The following is a 23,926-nucleotide window of genomic DNA, read 5'->3' as shown; positions in this document are numbered from 1 at the left end:
AAAAATATGAAGGAGAATTACAAAAAATAAGATTTTATGATCTTAAATAGGATTTATTGGTCGGGATTGGTCGTCAATTTAATAATTAATGAAAAAATCCTCCAGGCTGGATGCAGTTCATTTACGTTTGTAGTTCATGTTTTAACAACAACAGAAATTACTTTTCGGTCATTCCGGACAAAAGGTGTCCTTCAATTTTATTGGTTCACGCTTTTGACTTTTTTTTTTTTTTTTTTTTTTTTTCTTCTTCTTCTTCTTCTTCTTCTTCTTCTAACTTTCCTTTACTTTCATTTGAAAAAAACTTTTTGTAATGAAAAAGCGTTACCGCTTGTGCAATTTACGCGAGACCTCCCACTTATGGTGCTAAATTGAGATAAACGTCAGGTATTGATCAGTTGAACAGTTCTATTCAATTACCCCCCCCCTTCCTTAAAATATTAATTTGTCTCCGGGTTTCATTCTTCAGTGGGGGGGGGGAGGTGCAGTTTCTAAAAGGACTTAATTGTCATACCTCTTTTCTTTATTCTAATTTCTCTAAATTCTTTGTGTTCACTCTTTCCTCATTAGGGAGGGGGGGACTTTCTGAAATGGCTTTATTTTCAAACCTCATTCAAGTACTTTGCAAATAAGAACAAATGAAATCTTATTCAATCAAGTTTTTTGCCCTTGAAAATGGATGATTTCCATGCTGTTGAATGTCAAAATTATCAGAAGAATCAAACAGACATTTCACCACGTAGCTTGTCTTAATTTTTCCCTTAATTTTATGCTGATCAATTCTAGTTTAAGTTTCTTAAAAATAAATTGTTAAATATTGAGTTTAAAAGACCTTTAATTTTTGGAGTTAAATAAGTCTCGAAAATTTTCCCTACATATCTATAGTTTTTCACTTTTTCCTCATTATGAATTTTTTATAAACCTCTTTAGGTACTTTAGGGAAGAGGTTTATAAACCTCTTCCCGAAAATTTTTTAAATAAAACAAATAAAATCATATTAATTCAAATTTTTTGCCCTTGAAAATGGGTTAAAGTGAAATCTCATAAGTAATAGAAAAAAAATACTCTAGTTATGTAATTTGATTCATTTATCATTCAATCTTTTTTTTCTTTTTTTTTTGCCGATGAATTCCAGTTTCGTCTGCCCTAAAAAAATCCTAAATATTGAGTGTAATAAATCTTTTAATTCTTGAAATTGGACAGGTCTCTTGAATTCTTCCTGTGCTTCCTTGTAATCTATTTTTTCACTTTTTCGTCATCTGGAGGGGGTCCGGTTTCTAAAAGCACTCAATACCTCTTCCAATTTTTTTTTTTTATGCCAATCAACTCCAGTTCCAGTTGCTTTAAAAATAGCTAGTTAAGTAGTGTCTCTCAATTTGTTCTACTTCGTTATACTCTCTGTTTTTATTCGCTATTTTGGTCAAGAGAAAGGGATCCACTTTCTAAAAGGATCTTTGCTTTCTCTCCAAAAAAAAAAAAAAATCCGCTGAATTATGCACGATTTTTGTCCGGGCTTTAAAGTGTGGCTGCGTACACTGGATTAGGCAACTCCTATTTGGGATTATTCTTAAGAAGCCTCAAGAAAACCTAATTGAAAATGCACATGTTGAGAAAGACCTCCATTTTTGAGGAGAATACCTCTGGTTCCTTAGCTAAAGGTTCTACCTCTCTCTCCTTATGCCTAAAGGAGCTATATAGGTAGTATTTTGACTAAATAAAACTCACTTGGCATACATACGCAAGGCAAAAGGATTTAAATGTGTTGCCATGATAAGGGCCACTTAACATTTGAAATTTGTCGGCCATTAGAGGCAGCCAAATTCTACGGAGGAGATCAAGGCCGTACCCAGGATTTTTTTTTTTTTCGGATGTGTTTTTATTCAAAAAAAAATTGGGGGGGGGGTTACACAAAAAAACTAAAAAAACACATACAAAATTTGTTTTATGTCCATTTTTGTTACGTTTTTACGAGTCAGACAAACATTTGGGGGGAGGGTTCAAACCCCTAACCCCCCCCCCCCCTGGATACGGCCTTGGAGGAGATATAAGGTCGCCTATCTGTTTTTAATTTATTATATATGATCATTAACCGATCGATAATACTGTATTATGCCATATTTGGAGGGAGTAAGAGGTGAGGGTAAAATCTTTATGTGATTTTTCCTAACACAATCGGGAATGTAGATCTTTCTGAAACTTTCACTCATGTACATCAGCGTATTTTTCAAGAAAAGCCGCGCCTCTGCGCCTGCACCTTACGCCCCCCCCCCCTCATGTTCACTCTCTCTAGGTATCTCTCTCAACGCTTCTTGGCTGTTGAAATGCTCCGAGCTAGTAAGCCTAACCTAACTGTAGCAAATTTATATGAATAGGAGAGTTACGTAAAAGGCTTTTCCAAGTTGTTCCCTAAGGTTGGTAAGTCCATTTTGACACATCACCTATAGCTGAACTGAGTTAACCACCTTGCAACTTAATTTTTGGCTTCTGGATTGGCCAAGTGCTAAATGAGAACGCACAGTTAACACTTAATAAGCAAAAAAATAAATTCCATGTGCTCCTGAACTCCTTGTGCATATGTTTGTGTATGCATTTGTGCGTTGTATCTTTAATCGTGGCCTGTAAGTTGCACCAGTTGTCTCTTAAAAGCTCTTGTGAGAAATAAATTGTCCTTTATATTTGTTAAGAAGGTTCAATGTTTTTGTCAGTTTTTACGTTTGTTTCATTCAGTCAATATTTCTCTAGCGTAGTGGTTGTTTTTCTCTTGCCAATGGCAAATTTAACCAGAGCCTTTTTTTTATATGCTTTTCTCACTTTCAGCAGAGGTGGTTGACATTTTGCTGAGCGTGGAAGATTCTGACTCAATGGAGACACGGAAGGATTTGGAGCCCCCTCCAAAGAAGCAGATTATACCGGCTCCCCACAAATTTCGATGTGAAGAGTGTTTCGCCCTTTTTCAGAGTCGTTTGTCAATGCTTATGCACATCAAGCGTATTCATCTGAAGCTTGGAAAGTAAGCTTTTAATTTATATTATATTTAATTTAATAGCCTACTAATATTTAGGCTAGAAAAATTTCTTCTCTACGTTATAAAATTGATATTAAGCTTGTATCATCAATGTGTATTTTTACTCTTTGGAACAACTGGGGAGATGGTTAGAATCATCTTGTGAATTTGTGAAGGCGCGTTTATATCACACTAAAAGATTTTTTTATGGAATTTTTGAACCTCAGGAAGGAGAGGCTTGGGAATCTTGAGCTCAATTTCGTCTGTTAGAATCTATTGTGCTTAAAGTCAGTTTGCATAATTGTACTTTTTATCAAGCCTTACTGAACTATGTAGCAAATTTGTACTATTCAGCTTACGCTGTAAGCCGAATCAGTTTACACTATAACCTGAATTAGCTTAGGCTTAGGTTGTTCAGTGTTCTGTACTGTACAGTTTCTTCATATTTAAACCTATAAACCGAAAATGGTCCCAAGAAAAGCGTTTGTAAAACTTCATTGCCACTTCACTTTTATATTGTGATGTGATTGTTAGATAAGGTCTTTCGTGGCGTAGTATGAAGGTACTAAGCGAGTGAAACTAAAGAGGTCTATTTTAAAAAGAAGTTTTGAGCCTGGAAGTGCCTGGTTCAAACAACTCCTCTCCTCTGAAAAAGCACTGAAAATACCCCTCCTCCTTAAGGCTAATTTTATACAGTTCTTTGTTTAAACCCAAGGCCGTATCCAGGGGGCTAGGGGGTTTCAACCCACCCCCCACCCACCCTGAAATGTTTGCCCTGTGCATAAAAACTTGAAAAAAAATGAATATAAACAAAATTTTGATATTTTTCAAAGTTCTTTTGTGAAACTTTTTTTCTTTCGAAAATACTTGTTATAATTCTTTTGGGTTAAATATAATTTGTGTTGAAAAACCCGAGGGCTATACAAAAAAGTCGTAATTATATACATTTAACTACACTACGTATTTCTCTTTGCCATGTTTGCGCCTCACTTCCATGACGTTCAACACAAAATTTCTCACCATAACCACCGTTGATGAAGTCGTTGATGTAAGAATGCAAGAAGTAACTCATCAAAATTTTCCTCCAGTCAATTGACCCAAGTGCAATAGCTCAATGCACCTTAGGAGAAAATGGCCCAAAAGTAAGAAACCTCCGCCTCGCAGAGGTTTCTTTTCTCTCTTGGGTGTAATCCCTCAACTGATTATTCGGTCATTACAACCCCCCCCCCCTCTCCAATACCTCCGAATAGTTTTTTTTAGACTTGTGGAGCTAAATAACGGGTAACGATGCCGAATGCTCGACGACAAGATTATCGGTTTTCCTAATATTCTATGACTGTTAAGACGGAGGAACTGACAAAGGCTAAATAATTTTTTTAAATATTTATACAATCGTCACTAAACGAGGATGGTTGCTTGGGGGTCTTATAAATATTATAATTTTAGACATGAATTTTTATTTTTCTTCACCTTTGTTCTCTATCGCATTCATGTCCGACTAAACTTTTCGAAAAGAAGTTTTTTTTAAAAAGCGAAGAGCCATATTAAATTTAAGACCAGCAACAATAAATTCCTATAATAATTCAAATTTAAAACGACCAAACATTACTATTAGATAGATATTTATTTCGAGAAATTACTATCACAAGCCCTAAATGGCCGAGTTTGAATTTCGAAGTCCATGTAAAAACAAATAAACAAGAAAATCATAACAAAAGCACAACAAGTAAAAAATTTTGGCAAGCAATGCAAAAAAAAAAAAAAAAATATCGGAATGCTATATCATTCCTTTGTCAGTTCTAAAAACTGCAAAATGGCAACTATTTAAAAAGATAAAAACTGATAAAATTAAAAAAAAAAAAATAATATGTGTACATTAAAATTTTTTTTAAAACAACATAAAAAGGGGATAGGGAACAAAAAAAGAAAAACGAGCTGTTTATTTTATCCATAAGAGATAAGATAAGATTTATGTACAATTTAACAACTATTTATTATATCAGTAAAAAATTTCTTATAGCGCACGGTTGTATAAAGAATGGGAGATAAGGTGGGGATAGACTGGGACACAGTTCATGGAGAACTGTGAATGCAGCGTTAAGCGGCATTCACATGTGTGTCTAGCTAGAATCCCATGTCTAGACACGTGTCTAGGCAGACTTCAATGTCTAGGCAACGACCGTTCACAAGTAAAATTCGGTGCTTAGCTAAAACTACATATTTAGTTTCAAATAGGTTACAGTTGTCATTTCTAGCCAATCAAGAGAGCTTATGTCGGCAAAACTTAAAAAATTGTAATATATGTATATATATATATATATATATATATATATATATATATATATATATATACATATACAGGGAAATACCAGAAATCCAATTGTTAATGAGGCAGCCCCCAAACGCATCTATACAGTTTCAGGTATGATGGACACCATATATATATATATATATATATATATATATATATATATATATATATATATATATATATATATATATATATATATATATATATGTATATTATACAGTTTCAGGTATAATAAAAATAACGGCGGTGAATATCCTCAAATTGTACTTAGCTATCATACATATAGGCACTACCTATTTCCGAAACGAGTGGGGGGCGGTCAGAGTTAGGGGTAGAATATCTTAGAAGACATTTAAAAGTAATCCTGTTTGTATATTCGACAAATATTGGTATTGAAAAAAAAACAATTAAATGACTTTTTAAAGCGGGTAAGCTTCAAAATACGCGGTTCGATCTAAACAGAGTTGTCAGGGGACAGTTTGCTGAAAAATACCAACGTGTAGTAATCATTTGTTGTTTTTTTTTGTTTTTGTTTTTTAGTTTCATAACTAGTTTTGTTTTGTTTTTCTTTCAGGCTCAAATGTTCCATCTGCCCTGAGACATTTGAAAACGCTCATGCTTCAAAACACTTTGAAAGTAAGCATCCGGGTAGAGATGTGACCTTTTCAGCGAATCCCTTCCATCGGGAGGTAGCCATCAGCGAAGTTTTAGATATACATCGAAACCGAAGATCAACACTCTTCAGTCCAATTGAAGAAAGGCGAAAAGGTCAGGCTACTGAAGCATCTCAAAATATGTTAGATGAGGACATGACTGCGAACAAAGGGCAGGAGGGGACAAGCGCCTCCTCAGCCGTAGCCACATTGTCTGGTATAGACCCTGAACTGAATTTTTCAAAACATGAGTGCTTACCCTGCAACCAACTGTTTAAATCTGAGAGTGATTTAAAAGAGCACATTAGTGATGCTCATTCCGTGTGTGCTATGTGTAACACAACATTTTACAGTCGAAATGCTTTCGCGATGCATGTTATACAAGCCCACTCGCCCGTCAACTTCAACCAGCCGTTGACTCTTCATTCACCAGTTAAAAACACCCGCTCTGACAAACCTTTAAATACGATTGATATCGTATCAGACCCATCTGATCTTAGCCAGAGCATTGAGATCGTTGATGAAAGTGATGAAATAGTTGATGAAAGTGATAAAGAGTCTGTATCTCCGCGTATTGTAATTGCTAAATCACATGCTTTTCATTTACAAGAAAAGTATTATTTTTGTGAAATTTGTGGGAAAAAATATGATGTCAAGACTTCTATAATGGACCATTGTCTAAAGTTTCATAAAATCTCAATAGAGAAACTCGAAAATTTTGTAAAAACCCTAGATGCGCAAGAGATAAAGAAAGTCAAAATTTCCAGCATTCGAGTTTATAAATGTTTTTGTGGATACGTTGCGAGAACAGTATCCATTTTCGAAAAACATAAAAATCGGCATGTTTTAAACTTGTTTCAGTCTGAACCGACCATCATGTTTTCTTATGACTGTCCCTTTAAAGATTGTACATTTAAAGCAGTGATTCATAGACTGAAGTCTCATTTGGGCAGTCATTTTAAGCCCTTTTCGTGTCGTTTATGCCCCTTTTCGGGCCCAACTAAACAAAGTTGTACCTCACATTTGGGAAACACTCATAAAAGTGCTCAGAAAAGAAGTTTTATTTATGATGTGAATGAAGACATTGCTTTTACAACTATTTACTATGCGCTACTAAGGGCTGAAAAGGCAAATGGTGAAACTCTAAGAACTAATACCCTTGAGCCGGGAACTTCGAAACAGAATTACAAAGACCTTGGACAGAGTGAAAGTATAGATGTAGATTTAATTGAATTATCTGACTGATAGCTTTTTCAACCTCAAGTGTTCATTATGCTTTTTTAATACAAGTAATTGCAGCCAATGACTGAAGAGACAGGACAGATAGGGGAGTCCCCCTGAGAACTTGAGTATATTGTTTCTCACTTTAGCGTACATCTGGGAGGATTCTCTGGATGTATATATATATATATATATATATATATATATATATATATTATTTATTCTGTTTTAGGTTTATTCTTATCCAGGTTTAACGTTTTGCTTTTGTGTTTTTAAGTTGCTCGCTTCTTGTTTTTATCTCAGTTATTTTATTCCTAACCTGATAATTTTACACTAAGGATTACTTAGTGGATGGACCTTTCTCTTTTCTACTTTTCTTTACTGACTGATAAATTATTCTGATTTTCATCCCCGCTTTTTTTATTGTTGTTGTATGACCAGTGTGGTTCGATAAGTTAATTAAGCATAAAAAATACTTAATTTCACCTGAGCAAACAAACCATTTAAAAATAATTGTCCATCAAAAGATAACTCCTATGAACACCTCTCCCCTCCCCAAGAGTAAAAATAATAAAAAAAAGAGTAAAAAAAAGCACGTTAACATGCTTTGAATACGAATATTCAATATGTGATATCCGTTGCAAGCATTAACCTGTCCCTAGAGGTTTTGGCTTCATTGACTTGAGAAGTTCTATAGTGTGTATAGCCTTGTGTATCTTAAACTTAATAAATATAGCCTTGTGTATCCTACTTAATAAATGCGAATAAACATTTTATTATACTATTAAGCTCGATACTGTCTGCATGGAAGCTTCTTATCGAAAAAAAAAACATATTTTTGATATTATCTACCTGTATACATCGGGGATGACTGCACACTGAAAGGGTATGGAGAATCCTCAAAGATTGGCCCGAAGGACCTGAAGAAAATTTTGACAAATATGCTGGCATTTTACCCCGCACCCCCCAAAAAACGGCTGTGTAAACGGGAATCATAGGGGAAGTACTTTAAAAATGTATCAAAACCAAATTTACCTTTCTATAAAGAACATGAGAGAGAATTTGGTGAAAATGTTATGTAAAATTTGTGTCCTTTATTAAGACACTTTACACTAAAAAGCCTTCAATAAGCGTGTTCTGTTTTGCAATTAGACTCAAAATGTCATAAAATTTCAGCTGCAGTCTTCTTCTTCTTCCAAATAACAGCACCTTAGGTCTCGTAAAGAGTCTCACTCTGCTTCAGACTCTTCAACTTCTTTTTCCTTCTTTTCATTAGATGGCTACATTTCTTGGTTTAAATAGTGCAAACAATTAATGTTGGGTGAAAAAAAGGAATTCGCTCTAACGGTCAATTTCATAACATCCGATAATTAGTATCTGTGTTGGTAGCGAGATATGGTTGTATTTAGAACATTTTTATTATCAAAATTTTGTGTCCTTTGTTTGGTTGGAAAGCTAACTTCCGAGACGAAGTTTTATGAATACTATATTGAATACATTTACGCATAAAGTTTATTTTTTGAGTGTCTGTATGATGTGGCATTTAAAGGGCCAAGGACTGTGAAAATGAAATTCGGTTATTTTAAATTGGTTATTTGGAAACTTGCACCGCGTATTTTTAAAAATTACCGAAAAACGAAAATTCAATTTTAAATGAATGGGACCTCTATATGCTTTTTTTTGTAGTAGCGGGCACCAAACTACAAAAAAAAGAAACGTGGCTGAAAAATAGGCAAAAAGTCTACGGCACCGAACAGTGTAGGTTTGTTTTGGAAACGTAGGTTAATTTTGGAATCAGTGGTTGAATTTTTTAGACAAACGTGATGTCAAATTTAACTAATTTGTTTTGCTTATTTTGAGGGTTTGATGTGAAAATCCAGAAAAATGTAATACTGTCTCAAAACTTTATAATATTAAAAGAGCTAAAATAAAAATCTTAGAAAACTTGTTTTCTGTGGATAGACCTAATGGGCGTCTACGGGGCAAAAAATCGATTTTATTTCTATGTCTTTGGTACTTAAAGTAAGTCAAAGCTTTTTTAGATGGCAGCATATATTGCTGTTTTATATGGTCATCTTTATATTTGAACAAATTTTATTCTTGCTATTCTTACTTCTGCTTTAGTTTATGGACTCCACCAGAGAGGCAACAGCTCTTAGAAAAAGTTGAAAAAATAAATTAGAGGCAGGGCCATGTTTATCTACTCTTTATGTCCACAGATCTATTTAAACAGTTATTTTCAGTTTAATGAATGAATTCCCAAACAGATTAAATGGTCGAAAAACGGAACCCAGCAGTGCCGGTTTGGACTATAAAATCTGTTGCCAAATCCTTTATTTATGCTTATAGTAGAAGTATATATTGTGACCCTAAAAAGAATATCTAAATGTAGTATTTGTAAGTTGTCTGAAATCCAACCCATAAAGTGTGGGTAACTTATAAGTGTGAAAACTGGCGCAAGTATCGAAAAAAAATATCACCGCCATCTAGTGTTTGGCAATACTTCACATTCTTTTCAGTGTGATAATAATAATAATTAATTTAATTAGTGTAACTGGGAAGATTCGGGTATTAATATGTGCTCGGATCTCAGTTTGTGACAGAAAAACGATTGCAAAGCTTGAAAGAATGTTATATGCCCTCAGATCCAAGATGGCGTTGATAGTGTTTTGTCGACATAAGTGCCATTTGCCACTCTTATAAGTTACCCATCTTCCTTGATACTACCTACTGATATTTATTTAGTTTTTAAATTAAATATTTCAGAGAAACTTTCTTATTTCAAGAAAAATTGCATAAATAATCTTCATCAAAATTTATAACACATTAACTTTCCTATAAAAAATGCTCAAGCCTAAATTGTTGAATGGTAGATTTTTTTTTATACCCAGCATCTATGGCAAATTAAATAAAATAGCCAAAAAAAGAAAAAAATGTTATTTTGTAGAATCATATTTTTGGCCCTGTTCAAACCAAATTTTTATGCTGAGGAATCAAATCCAAAATAGATCTCATGAACTCTTACCAACTAAGTCATTTTGGTACGTGTATGATATTCGCCCTACCTAATGTTCTTCTAATGTGTTTCACTGACGCTCAATCCTAATAAGATATACCAAAGTAAGATAAAAATATAATACTTTAGAAACAAATTTGGCTAATACATTTGCACATTTGGGGGGGGGGGATAAAGTATAGCGGGTCAGCATGCGTTAGGTACAATTATTCTGCATATTATGTAGCAAGAATTGTTTTCTAGCTTCACACTGTCCAAATACTTTACCCCCCCCCCCGTAATGTGCAAATATATAGCCCAAATTATATATTTTTCATCCATTCTGTCACTTTCCTTTGTCTTGTCCCACGCTTAGCTGTAAGAAATTATCGAAAAAAAACTTCTATAATGCGTCAATGAATGAACAAGTTGAGCGGTAGGGCGTTTATCATACAAGTACCGTCTTTTTTATTACCCTCCTTTCATATTATGTTTTGGTTCTATCACAAAAGCCCTGGTTTTAAGCTATTTTTTTAAACCCATATTGATGACTTTTTTCTCGTTTGTATCATTTACCTTATTATGCTTGCCATCTGAAACTGTATATTTGTTAGATAGTTCAAATTATTTTACTTTTCGTTTTTGTTACATTTTCTATTACACTGTTAGCCCGCCAAAAATTTAGATGTTTATTTTAAATCTAGTGTGAAATAAAAGCGTTCGTTTCTAAGTCTTTAATTCATCATAGAGAATTTATTTTATCATAGAATTTTGTGCGTCATCGGGAATGTAGTTCTGGTCATTTTGAAAATAGCCACATGAGTTCAGAGTCGAAAAGAGGCTAGGGTTTGGATTTAGGTAGGCGGGCTCATAACTCTAAATATGGAGAAGGGAATCGTGCTGTTACTTACAGGGAAATTATAACCTAATAGCATTTTCGGCTTTTTTAAATATTTGAATACATTGGTCACTTAAGAGTTTTTACGGGGGGGGGGGGGCAAGCCAACGAAATTAGTTCCATGGAAAGCTTAGTTTTTTTGCCAGTATAGCTTCTAGATTTTTTGGAAATAACTGTGGGAGTAGATCTGGTTATGATACATGATTTAGATTCCTTTTGTCTTAGTTTGATTGAGTTTTCTGAAATGAGATAAGATAAGATATTTATTTCAAAAAGATCACTATCACAAGCCCACAAAGGGCCCGAATTCGGACTTCGGAGTCGACATTATAAATGGTTGCATTAAAACTGGCAAAAATGCGAAAAACAACAACGAAATAGAAAAATCATTATGAACAATCATTTAACAGTCAATAATTAAAACTGTAAAAAGTCAATTAAAAAGTTAAAAAGATGAAAACTGGTCAAACTAAACTTACACAAATACGAATCGGAAAAAGAATTAGAACGGACATAAAAAAAGGAAGGAGGGGAATAATCGAATATACACAAAAAAAAGAGCGAGACATAAAGGCATATAAATTAAAAGGGACACTAAGAAAGTGTCAATAATCCAACTACAGTAATTAAATAAAAGAGTTAAAAAATAAAAACTGGTCAAGAAGGGGGGGGACAAAAAAGAGGGGGAAAAAAGAAACTATTGGGACATTTTATTAATTTTTTCTGTAATAAAGGGGACAAAAGTTCTTTCGTATCTCGAAGTAATGCAGCGAATGGGGGACAAAACAGGGATGGGCTCAGAAACAGCTCGAGGCGGCCGTAATCTGGATGGGGAGTGACTTTTGGGGAAAATACTTGCCGTCTTAGGGTTTGTTATGGCATTTTTTGCAAAACGGAGGCACAAATTATTTCTTCATCTCTCGAGGGTCTCTAGTTTTGAAATATTTAACAAATGCAAATATGGTATCTTGCCCTCTTTAAAAATAGTTCTTAGAGCTCTCTTTTGGGAATTTTCAATTTTTTGTGTTGCTTCAGTTGAGAGGCCAGGGTGCCACACAGGACAAGCATACTCTAATATGGGACGCAAAAAAGAAATGTATACTTGTATTAAATGTGATTGGGGGCAACTAAATTTATTTAAAAGTTTAAGGAGGGAAAGCGAAGAGTTGGCTTGTCGTGGGATATCATTTATATGGGCATCCCATTTCAAATTGGATGAAATTGTAACACCAAGGAGTTTAAGAGATGTGACAGAGGTTTCAGGAGGAATAGAAGCAAGAAAAAGCGGAGAGAATACTTAAGGAGAGTTACTGAGAGTGTTTCATATCTAGAAGGGCTAACTGTCATTTCAAGGGAAGAGGCCTTACAGGCATTATCTTGGATCATGACTATTAGGTTTCTAAACATGTTTTTGTAACATATCTTTATAACGGTCAAGTCATTAACTAGTTTCTACCTATTGCTATAAAGGATTGAAATGGTGTTAATCATAAGACAAAAAAGTGGAGTGCCTAGAATAGTCACCTGAGGAATACCATTAAACATGGGGAGATGATTTGAGAAACAATTTAAATATTTAACTGCTTGAGATCTATTAGAGAGAAAAGAAGCAACGAGCTTAACCAGGAAAGTTTCAATGTAGAATTCGTTTATAAGTTTATGTATGAGTAAATTGTGGTTAATCAAATCAAAGGCTTTTTGAAGATCAATAGAAATTGGATTAAGCCAAGTGTTAGGTTTTTCAAGTAATTTACCCTTGGTATCGACATGATGGATCAGGTAATGAGAGGTTGACGTGGATTTGTGATTACCAAACTGTCCATTATAAATAAGGCTGAGGACTTTCACATTAAGCCAGCCTGGGAGAAAACTTTGATACAATTTTGAAAAAATTGAGGTTAGGCTAATAGGACGAATGCCATAAAAACCAGGCTTTCCATTTTTCTTTTTGATTGGGGTAATTAAGCCTTGTTTCCAATATTAAGGGAACTGTCCAGATTCGGTAATTCCATTAAACAGGGTGGATAGGGGTTTTGAGAGGTAATCACTGAAAGCTTTAATCAGAGTAACAAGAATATCTAAAGGGCAAATGCTTGATCGTTTTAGTGTTTCAATTTTTTTTACAACATCACGCCAAGGATAACGGAGAAGTGAAAGAGGATCAGGAATATCCGAAAGTGCGTAAAATCGTGATGGCGGACTCTAGACAATATCAGCCAGAAACTTGTTTAGGTCATAAGCTGTGGTTTTTGGAGGTTCATTTATATGAACCTGAAATTTGGTTGTTCTTAACTCTTGCTGGTAATTTTTTTGATTTCAGATTACTGGTTCTTTGGTTTATCATGGCGAAAGTTTATAATTTTATTTTTATATCAGGCTCGGGCAGCTTTTCTAATTTGACTTTTTAATTCCTTTCTTAACTTATTTGCTTCAGCTAAATTACCCCTGTTAAATAAGTTTACTTATTTACTCTGGAGCATTTTCTGATTTTTTTTTTTTTTCTGGGAAACAAAATGAGTAGGAATCAATTAGTTTTTTTTGAAAAATCAAAATTTTGTAATCAAGGTTATTAGAATTATAAAGGTCTGACCAACTTTCAGTGGTCAGCCATGATCCAAAAGAAAAAAGGCCTGTGTCACTGAGGGGACGGCAAAACCCAATGGAGGTAGTAAAGGAATGTTCAATGGCTGAAGAGGGAGAAAAAAGAAGACAATAGTGGTAACTGCCTCCTAATGGTGGCAGTGCTTGCGGGGAGTTGTAATACTTACTCATGTTTGAACAAATAACATCCAGAGAGGTGTTACCTTTTGTTGTAGATATTTTAAACAGTTGTTTAATATTAAGAGAGGTGCAGATAGAGTCTATCCTCAGGTCATTCACATCGCCAAGTAAGCAAATACCAGCGTTCAGATACTTTGATAACACAAAGTCAGCACTTATAAGAAATTTTTGTATTCTGCGTTTCTGGTCAATACTTTGGTTAGGGGAATGATAAAAGACGGCGGTTACAATTAAATTGAAAGGGCGGGGAAGTACTTTCGGTCTAAGGCTCAGCCATTTAATTTCATCATAATCTGATAAGTTGGGGGTGGGGATGAGTTTAGGTTGGAGGTTATCTCGGACAAAAAATAATATACCACCCCCTTTTTCCCGCGAGGGTGATCGGGAGGGCGAAGTTTTATAAACTGAGTATAATTGCTGATTTTTAGGAAATCTGGGTTCTGGGACTGAACCTCTGTCACAGCAATAATATTAATTTTATCAATTTCAGAGATACCCTCGAGTTCGGTAATTTTATCAAAATTCAGGCTCTCAGCATTGGTAAGTAGGAAAGTTGGAAATTTAAACAAATTTGGGTATTGGGATTTTTTTTCAATTCGGGATGGAGTTATTTGGGGTTGAAGTTTATGAGGAGGATGCTGTGGATAACGGGGTAGTTTTGAGGCATTATTAAAAGTTGGGACTGAACCGGGCTTGAGAGAAAAGGAGGACAGCGGACAAATTATGGGAATATTATTAAGTTGGCATGGAACTACGGTGGAATTCGTCTTACTATTTGAGGTTTTAGAAACCCTGCATGGAGGTGTTACCTGTGGTTCATTCTGCCTGCTTACTCTTAAACCAGTGTCATACTGGTAGGGTAGCCAGGAGGGATAAAGTGCAAGGGAAGAGAGAAAGGTTTCCTAGTGACCTGGGAATAAGTCAAATTGGGAGTTTTCTTTATATGGGAGGGGGGGGGCAAGATGATGCCGAGGGAGGGAACTATGGTGGGAGTTGTCTGTGGATAAAAAGCTTCAGTTCGCAGCTGGGATGAAACAAGTATTTTTGTGATATAACTTATAGGTGGGAGCGGGAAGAGGTTTCCAGAATCTTGTAAACAGCTCATTTACCAGAAGGAGCTAATGTCGACAAAACAAACTTTCATCGCCATCTAGCATCTTGGGGTTCATAACATTTTTCAAGCTTTGTAATCGTTTTTCTGTCAGGAACTAAGATCAGAGCATTAATTACTACCCTAATTATACCAATTACGCTAATTAATTTAATTATTTTTATTATGACTGAAAAGAATGTCAAGTGTTACCAAACGCTAGATGGCATTGATAGTTTCTTTTTGTCGATACTAGCGCCAGTTTTCACTCTTATAAGTTGTCCATATTCTTTGGGTTGGATTTCAGACATCGAACAAACTTGGTAGGTATTAGAGTCTTGAGTCCTAGTGACGCCAAAAAAGTTAAATAGATAGGTCACATTTTGCGGATGATAGGTTGGAAAAGTTAAGCTTTTCGACAATCCAGGACGGGCCAAACGAAATATTCTCCAATGGCATGGGAAGAGGTCATGAAAAGATGTGGAAGGGAAGAAGTAAGATTGAAACTAAACAGGTTTGGAGGAAGGGGGTGTTCAGGAGTAGGATGAGATATTGGCCTCAGATTTCTTGGTGCTTTAGTGAGTTTTACGTAGTAGCAGTATGAACGTTTTTTTCAGTTAGAATGTTCGGGTTGGGTTAAATGCAAAACGATCAGCACAATTCTCTTCAAAAAGCGTGGAAAGGCTTAATGAAAGTAGTTATGGCATCTATCACTGTTTTATCTGTATACCCTATGCACATATGGCTGGTGCAGTTTACCAAAATTAAAAGCTAAGAAATGTTATTTCTAAATTTAACTTGGAGTATTCCTTGATTCGAGAAATTGCCTTTCAAAAATAAGTTTTTTCAAATAAATTTCATTGTGGAGACTCGGCTTTTAGAGATAAAGACTCACTACCTGAATTTGAAAAGAATGGGCCTTTTTGACCTACGTCTTGACACTGTTGATTGATTTTGCCCATAATAAAATACGTGTCCTAAACAAACCTATCTTGTATCAAACTCTTATCTTGAATGCCCTGACTTAGCCTAATTACTCTAATGGCTAGTCTTAGTTGGTGAATAATACTAATAAGAATCCTTCATTTTTGGCCACTCCAACTTCATTTTGGCGACTCCAACTTCATTTTTGGCCACTCCAACTTCCTGGTCTCCTAGTTGAGATTTAGGGTTTGAAGGGCACGAATGTTCCCAAGCTATGCTTGGAAACGAGGATTCACGCCTCCATCCCTAACGAGCTGGGAGGAGAGCCCTAAGCTACACCTCACAGTAGTGGAGGGATGCAATATTTTACCAATTGCCCAGCTTGATTGGCAAGATGCCTAACGCAGTGGTGCGCTAAGGATCTGCAAACATTTGGTCAAGAAAATTCTCATGAAATATGCAAGCCGCCCAACCAAGAAAGCATCTGAATATTGGCTGGTGGAATAAGTGAAGTTTCAAGCTGGAATCCACTTGGCTGTTTAAAAACTCAGGTCCCACTGTTGGCTTTGGCCAGCACTGAGTTGGATTCTTCTTTGATGCTAGTTTGCAAATTCTGTGATGACTGGGAGCCAGTACCGTAAAGTATCGTGACAATCAGTCTCAGAAGCTGCATAAGCCACATTACCGTCATCGCTGTCTACGCTCTGACAACGGAAAGCAGTGATACGCTGAAAGATGCCTTCTATTACGAACGTCAAAGGACTATTGACAAAAGACCAAAGCGAAATATGCTTTTCGTCGCCAAAGATTGAAACACCCGGCTTGGCAGAGCAGACCCCGATGCAGCTATAGTAATTGGGCACCACATTATTGGCAACAGACGCACTAATGGAGCTAGACAGGTACAGCAATCTCAGTGGTACGAACACGCTCTTTGAACAAAAGAAACTTAACCTCGTTACATGGCGCTTGAACGGTTGCAGAACATCAGCTCAGACCGATTACATCCTAGGAAGCAGGGGACGAAGAAGATCCTGCTGAGATGCTCGAATATACAAACGATGTAATACCAGTTCTTTAAACGGATGCGGTCACTATCTACTTGTGGGTAAAGCCCGTGATCGTTTAAGCAGGCAGAGGCGGCAGAAAAGAGAGAACCATTTTGATATGTATGAACTCAAATTTCAAAAAGTATAAGCCGTGTTCGAAGTTTCAGATCAGCAATCATTCGATTCCTCATTTAACTGCCTGACGTTGACAAAGATTGGGTGCAGATAAAGACTGCTACCCAACATGCAGCCGAGAAAGACCTCAGCCACACAAAGCGGAAAAAATGAATCTGGATGTTTGACCACACCCTAGGACTAGTTGAAAAGAAGCGGCCCCACGTTGGTGGCGCAAAAGAACCCTTAAAAGCATCCCGCAAAGCAATTACACAATCAATGAAATAGGACAGAGAAAATTACTGGTAAAATCTTGGAAATGAACTGGAACATGCGTCCAAATATCATAACAGTAGGAAAATGTTTAAACAGCTAAAAGAAGCAAAGGGGAAGCCCCTTCAACAGCTGACATACTGAAAGACAAGTACGGTAAGATCATTCAATCAGAAGAAGGACAACTGAAATGATGATGAGAGCACTTCTCTGAACCCTATCAAAGCCCGACGTGATCTGCCTCCTTTATCAAGTGCTTTTAGGGAGCCTTACAATATCAATCTGGACTCATTAAGCATCGCACAAGCACATACGTGCTTAAGTGCATGAAGAGCAAAAAGAGACAAGAAGAGGATGGGATCCCTACTGAAATTTACAAGCCCTCGCCAACTCTATTGTGTCACCTAACAGACCTGTTTGTAAAAATATTGACAACAAAGCCTGTCCCAAAATAGTGGAAAGTATCAGTCCTTGCCCCAGTCTACGAAAACGGGGACAAACCTGTTTGTGGAAACTAGAGGAATATCCATAATTGACCATGAGATGAAAATCTACTGTATCATTCTTTTAATTAGATTTCAAGACGCACGGGACAAGCTAATTTGTTCTGAACAGGCCGGTTTCAGAATAGAAAGGGGCTGCCCGAAGCGGATACTCAAGATCCTGCTCATCCAGCAACAGTACAACAGATTTCACTTAACACTACTCGTTACTTTCATAGACTTTATTGATGCTTTTGACTTCCTAATGAGAGAGGAATTATGGAGGATTATGGCTGAAGATGGAGTGTCACATCTTGTCGATAAACTTCGAAGTGGGCACATGGACACCGGGAGCTGCGTCCGTATCTCAGGCAACGACATTCCCAAATTTCTAGTTCAGTTTTGCAAGACATTGTTTATGAAGTCTCTGAGGCCTCGAACTTCATAGTCGTAAAAACCGCGTCTAGGATCTTTGACACTTTGAAAAGTTCAGTGGACCAAAAGAAATTCCCTTTTCAAAATCATTAGTAGTTCGATTAATTCGAACTATGTTACCAACATTGACCAACATAGTCACCAACAACTATGTCACCATCACGCCATGGGCCAAACGTGAGACCTCGACTAAAACAAAATCAGAGTCTATATAGCGTCTGTTTGTGCTATGCTACTATACGCTTGTAAAGCGTGGCAGTTCAAAGCAGAAGAGGCTGACGTTTTGGACGTGTTCCATCACCGCTGTTTTCGCTATATAATCATAATCAAAAGCTGGTCTAGAATTCTCAGTAGCTACATAAGAAGCCGCTGTGACGAGTCTAAAGAAGTATCTCTCGTTATCAAAGATGTCTCCTCAAGCTCTTTGGCCACACCTTGCGTCGCCCCAAAGGTACGATATGTCGGCACGTTCTCATGTCTGAGCCAGCACCCTCCTAAGACGACCAAAGAAGAATATTTGGCAAAATTCGAGGAGGGCCTTGAACCTTGGGGAGGTTTCTGGAAGCATGGTCGAAGATGGGACAGGAACTGGCTGAAGATCACCAGGGAAGTTGCAGGCATTAGATCGAAGTGGTTGTCGGTAGTAATTCTGATGTTAATTGGTGCTGGGAAGGACAGTTCATTATCTGATTCCCGCCGACAGTTAAGTTAAAAGTTTATGAGTACTGAGAGATGCAATAATAACCCTAAAATAGAGCACCGTTCCATTTCTCATGTTTATCTTAGAAATGAACCAATTTCCAGTAACAGGCTCGAAAAAATATATATATATAGTATATATATATATATATATATATATATATATATATATATATATATATATATATATGCATGTAACAGCACAATGTATCTTTGACTCGTCTCATGATTACTATTAAGAATACTAATAAAGAAAGTAAGACTTGCAAAGATAGTCATAAAAGCAGGGTCTTTTGCAAATGAATTAAGAATGTTCTTGCAATTTAAGTATAAGGCTAAACTGCTCTTGCAATTTATGTATGAGCTTCATAAGGTGTAAAATCAGTGACATATCTAGGGTGGGGGCAAGGGGGAACGGCTGTCCCTGGGGGTAGCCCCTGAAGGGACATCAAACGGAGGTTTTTTACTTATATTGTGGCAGTTGTGCTACTATAACCGACAATGTCCTTGGACGGCGAAAATCTTTGATACTACTACTACTACTACTAACAACTCACCGCAGCACCAAGCCGCCTGAGGCTAACACAGCTACGCACGCTCCTCCTCCACCCCAATCTATTTAAAGGCTCCCTTTTTAAACCCGCCCACGAAGTTCCCATTTCCTTTAAATCTTTCTTTATGACGTCCTCCCACCCCAGACGGGGACGACCTGCTTTCCGTTTAGCCCTAGATGGTATCTCTGTGTAAAATTCTTGTGACCTTGTTCATACCAGTTAAGACGGGGCTTAATAGCAATAAAAAATCTAACGACACTTTTCGTCTTTCCCATAAAATCTAGGTTGCGTGGCACCATTTTTAGAATTAAGGCGGACTTACGCGTTCGCTACTAAAAACGGCGCACAAAGTTTTACTGATTAAAAACTGAATTCCCAATGTTTCATAATTTTTAAGACGGCGGTGTAAGTTTCAAATTAACCTGTTGAAACAATAGGATATCATTTTCACTGCTCCTGGTACTTCCCGAAAGTCTCATATGCCTTTGTTTATGCACATAGCTGGGTAATTATACTTTTGACCGATGTCAACATAAAACAGTTTTTAATTGAAGCAGCCAAACTGGTAACGGACTGCAAAATCTATAATATTTTTGCCCCTTAAAAATCAATAGAATGCTGACGATAAGGATCTAAAAGTGATCAAGACAGCTCCTGAATCTAATCAGAAGCCAACTGAATATATTTCCAGCCATAAAGCAAGGGTGTAATTTTCTATGGGGTGAGGGGAACTACCTCTCCCAGACCTCAGTTTGTCCTCCATCCTCCCAAACCCCAGTTTTCTCCTCCCCCATGCTGAAATTTAGTTCCTTCTGAAATCTTGCCAAAACTAACGTAAGCCTGAGCAATTCAAGTATCAACAGAAACGAATCAGTTTTCTTTAACCTTTATAGAACGATTAAGCACCTTTAGAGAAGCGGATCGGTAAATTCTGCTGCTAGTGGTCAGAGTTTTGGAAGCGCTGCTTCTGTATTTAGTGTAGAAGAAGGGGACCCGGCTGCTTTTGTTCGTGGGCACTATCACACCCCCGTTAGCCAAGAACCTGCGGTGGATTTAACTCAGCAGAGTGTGAGACAGGGCAAAAGAAATAGTAAGAACATTAGCCCTTTGGAGCAGGATAAAGGCGCAAAAAAAATGCTCGAGAAAGAGAGACAATTCAGGATTACGAATCATTTGGGCCTCGCCAGATAGTGAGAGCTCCAGTTTTTTTTTATTAGGAGAATCCTAGTGGGGAGGATAAAGCAGTGCATGGGAACCTGTCAAAATTACCAGAACAGGGAATACAGGGCCATAGCGAATCGTGCTTAAGTTTTGTAGTTTGGAATTTAGAAGGTTACAGTAGGGAAAAGTTAGAAGATCTATTAGTCAAGTACATCAGCCGATTGTGAAAGTTGGGATGTTGTTTGCCTTGTTGAGACGTGGAATTCTCTAGATGATTTTTCGTCATGTGAAGATTTTGATGTTTTTGAGTTTCGGAGAAAAGTTTTGGCAAATGGTAGATATTATGCAGGAGTTTCAACGCTTGTAAGGAAGGGTGTATTTAATTTATTTCGTAGGCTAGAAAGTGAGTCTGAAAATTTATTATGGTTATTATTATCAGTTAAAAATGTTCACCTTGTTGTTTGTGTTGTTTATTTGCCTCCGAGTAATAATTCTTACAGCCGTGAAGATACATGGGAAGTGATTGAAAATGAAACACAGAGGTATAAAAGAATGTACCCTTGCCGTAATTTTGTTTTTCTAGGGGGACTTCAATGCGTATACTAGTGAAGAGGTCGAGCTGTAGGTTGGCGAACCCCTTGTAGATAAACCAGGTCAGAATGTTCATTTGGAGAATGAATATGAGTATGTTTTCCCTTTTAGGAAAAGTAGGGTCGGAAAATAAATAGATGGGGAAGGAATTTAACAAATTTTTGTAAAAAGGAAAGGTTACTAATTATGAAAGGAAGGTTGGGAGGGGATTTGTTATGGGTGATTATACGTGTTATAGTGGGTATAGCCCGAGTTTAATTTATTATGTTTTATGTAGTTTTTCTCTTTGGCCCCGGGCGGTCGATCACAGGGTCCTAGAGTTGGTTGGATCTGACCATCTGCCAGTGAGTACTCAGCTGGGAGCGTGTATTCGACGGTTCGGAAGGGGAAATGAAAGATCTACGTGTGAGGAAAGGATCCGTAAACCAGTTTGGATAGCCAAGGAGAGAGAAGAATTGGTTAAAATGGAACTAGAAAGCGAGGAATTTCAGAATGATTGACATTCGATATTGAATTTTTTAGAACCAGCTGAATTGCACCAAACTGTTTCGGTAATTACAGATAGAATTTATGAGAGCCTCAAGCCTTTATTTTAGGATAGGAAACATCCGGCCAGGAAACATGAGGGTTTTTCCGATGAGGAATGTAGGAAGGAAAGGGAAGAGGTAGTTAGGGTTTTCAGGCTACTTAAAGCAACAGACCCATTGGATCAGGAAACAAATTTGCGCAGGTTAGCTGAATATAGGAAACTAAGGTCAGATTATAATAGGGTTAAAAGAGTTAAAAAGAGAGAGAGGCAGATGAAAATTAAAGAGGAAATTAAGAGAGCTTATAATGTGAATAACTCAAGAGAGTTTGGATCGGTTGTAAAATGTTCAATTCAGGGCCCGGGAATAAGAGGAGACGTCCCAGCAGTTGAGATGTGGCCAGATTATTTTGAGAAGAGTGAGTCAGGATATTTCAGGGCGAATGAGTCGAATGGTTCAGAGGATAGAGAGTTAGGTCTAGGAACGGTGAAATACCCTTTAAGACAACATGGCTACGATTTAGTCGGGCCTATGTCCCAACCAGAAATTTTGGATCAATTGGAAAAGATGAAGAGTAGTCCATGTCTAGAAACAGATGGTATACCTACCAAGATCCTCAGATTGGGAAAGGCAACTTTAATCACCATGCTGGCTGCAATTTTCTCCTTTGTAGTACAGAAAGCTTGCTGGGCTCGCTCATGGGACATTTCTGTAGCAGTGCCTCTTTTTAAGAAAGGCAATAGGAAGTTACACGAAAACTTTAGGTCTATCTTTATGGGAAATGTGGTAAGTAAATTGTTTTGTAAGGTTCTGGATTTTAGGCTAAGAGATTGGTTAGATAAGGAGGAAATACTCTGCCCGATACAAGCGGGATTCAGATCGGTATTCAGCACTATTGACCATATTTTTACTTTGGATGTATTGAGAAGGAAATATGCTAGAGGAAAAAATGATCGGCTATTCATAGCCTTTTTAAACCTGAAAAGTGCTTTTGACTCGGTAAATAGGAGGTTATTAATTGAAAGTCTGTTAGAAATGGGTTTGCCGTCTTAGTTTGTAGTAATAATAGCATATGTATGCGTGATGGTGAATTTTCTTGTGAAGGCTGTGGAAGTTTTTTTTTGGTTGGTTGTGTCCCATGTGGGTGTGAAACAATAATGTAATTTATCTACTAAGCTTTCCTCCTTGTTTGATAATTATTTAGATTGGTCTATGAGTAATAATGGAACCCCTTGTGTATCTTTGAATTGGTTTAGGCTATCATTCATGTTATTCGCGGATGACATAGATCTAGTGGCGGATAATAGAGATAATCTTCAGAAGCAATTAAATATAATAAAAATTATTTAGAAAAGAATGGATTTAGATTTGAACGCTAAGAAATCATTAGTATTAGCATTTAGGAGTAAAGGAGATGTTGATTCAGAGGTTCATTTTAGTTTTGGAGGAAAGGTCTTAGAGGTTAAAGAAGAATTTGTTTATTTGTGTGTTAAGTTTAGTGCATTAAGGGGGATGTCTAGGCATGTAGAAGATTGTAATTTAAGGGGTAATAGGCCAATAAATATGCTTTTGAGAAGTAATTTAAAGTAAGCTAGCTGGCATGAGGATCCAAAAGATTTTTCCAGACTTAAGTAGCTTCTAGTCTACATTGGGGCTCTGAGGTTTGGGGTTTTGCTAACTCAGCTAAGATATTTTAAGAGAATTTTAGGGTTGAAGGATTCATTTAGTTCAGTGGTACAGAAAGGGTAATAAAAGGGATATAATTAAAAAAAGGAAAAAACCCACAACCCACAGTTGTTATCTCCCTTTTCCTCGAGGGATCAAACGACCCTATATTTCAGATTGAAACCAGGTGCCCTTGTTCTTATATTCAAACGGGGGATAAAGAATTCTCCAATGTATCGTATTTACCTCTCAGCTGATAAAACGATCCAGCATGGCCTGATGGAATGCCAGCCCCAGTGCGAAGAGACTATAGTCCCCAGGCGGCTTTGCTTCAAGCCAAAGCCTTTTATTCGTTTAATTCCTGGCTCCCTCCCACGATGACCAAATGGGTTTTAGAGTATTTATTCAGATAATAAAAAAGGAACTAATTTACTAGTTTTTCCCCTTGGTGCATCGTGTGTGTGCTACCAACGGGTATGGGTAACTTGTGCTAGTGTCGATT

The 23,926-nt window shown here is 36.8% G+C and overlaps 1 protein-coding gene across 1 annotated transcript in view; it reads left to right on the top strand.

Annotated features, from left to right (window-relative positions):
* Positions 1–7,341, top strand: part of LOC148941769 (uncharacterized) — a 67,948-nt gene extending 60,607 nt beyond the window's left edge. The window contains exons 14-15 of the mRNA XM_089103603.1: positions 2,815–3,007; positions 5,887–7,341. Coding sequence (XP_088959729.1) covers positions 2,815–3,007; positions 5,887–7,210 — 1,517 coding nt within the window. The 3' untranslated portion in view covers positions 7,211–7,341. The remainder of the gene's footprint in view (positions 1–2,814; positions 3,008–5,886) is intronic.
* The last annotated feature ends 16,585 nt before the right edge of the window (positions 7,342–23,926 follow it).

Source organism: Artemia sp. Qi Xiang Cuo, chromosome 17, assembly GCF_049724085.1.
Source record: "Artemia sp. Qi Xiang Cuo chromosome 17, ASM4972408v1, whole genome shotgun sequence".
Classification (NCBI taxonomy): Eukaryota; Metazoa; Arthropoda; class Branchiopoda; order Anostraca; family Artemiidae; genus Artemia; species Artemia sp. Qi Xiang Cuo.
This window is presented reverse-complemented; position numbering and strand designations above follow the sequence as displayed.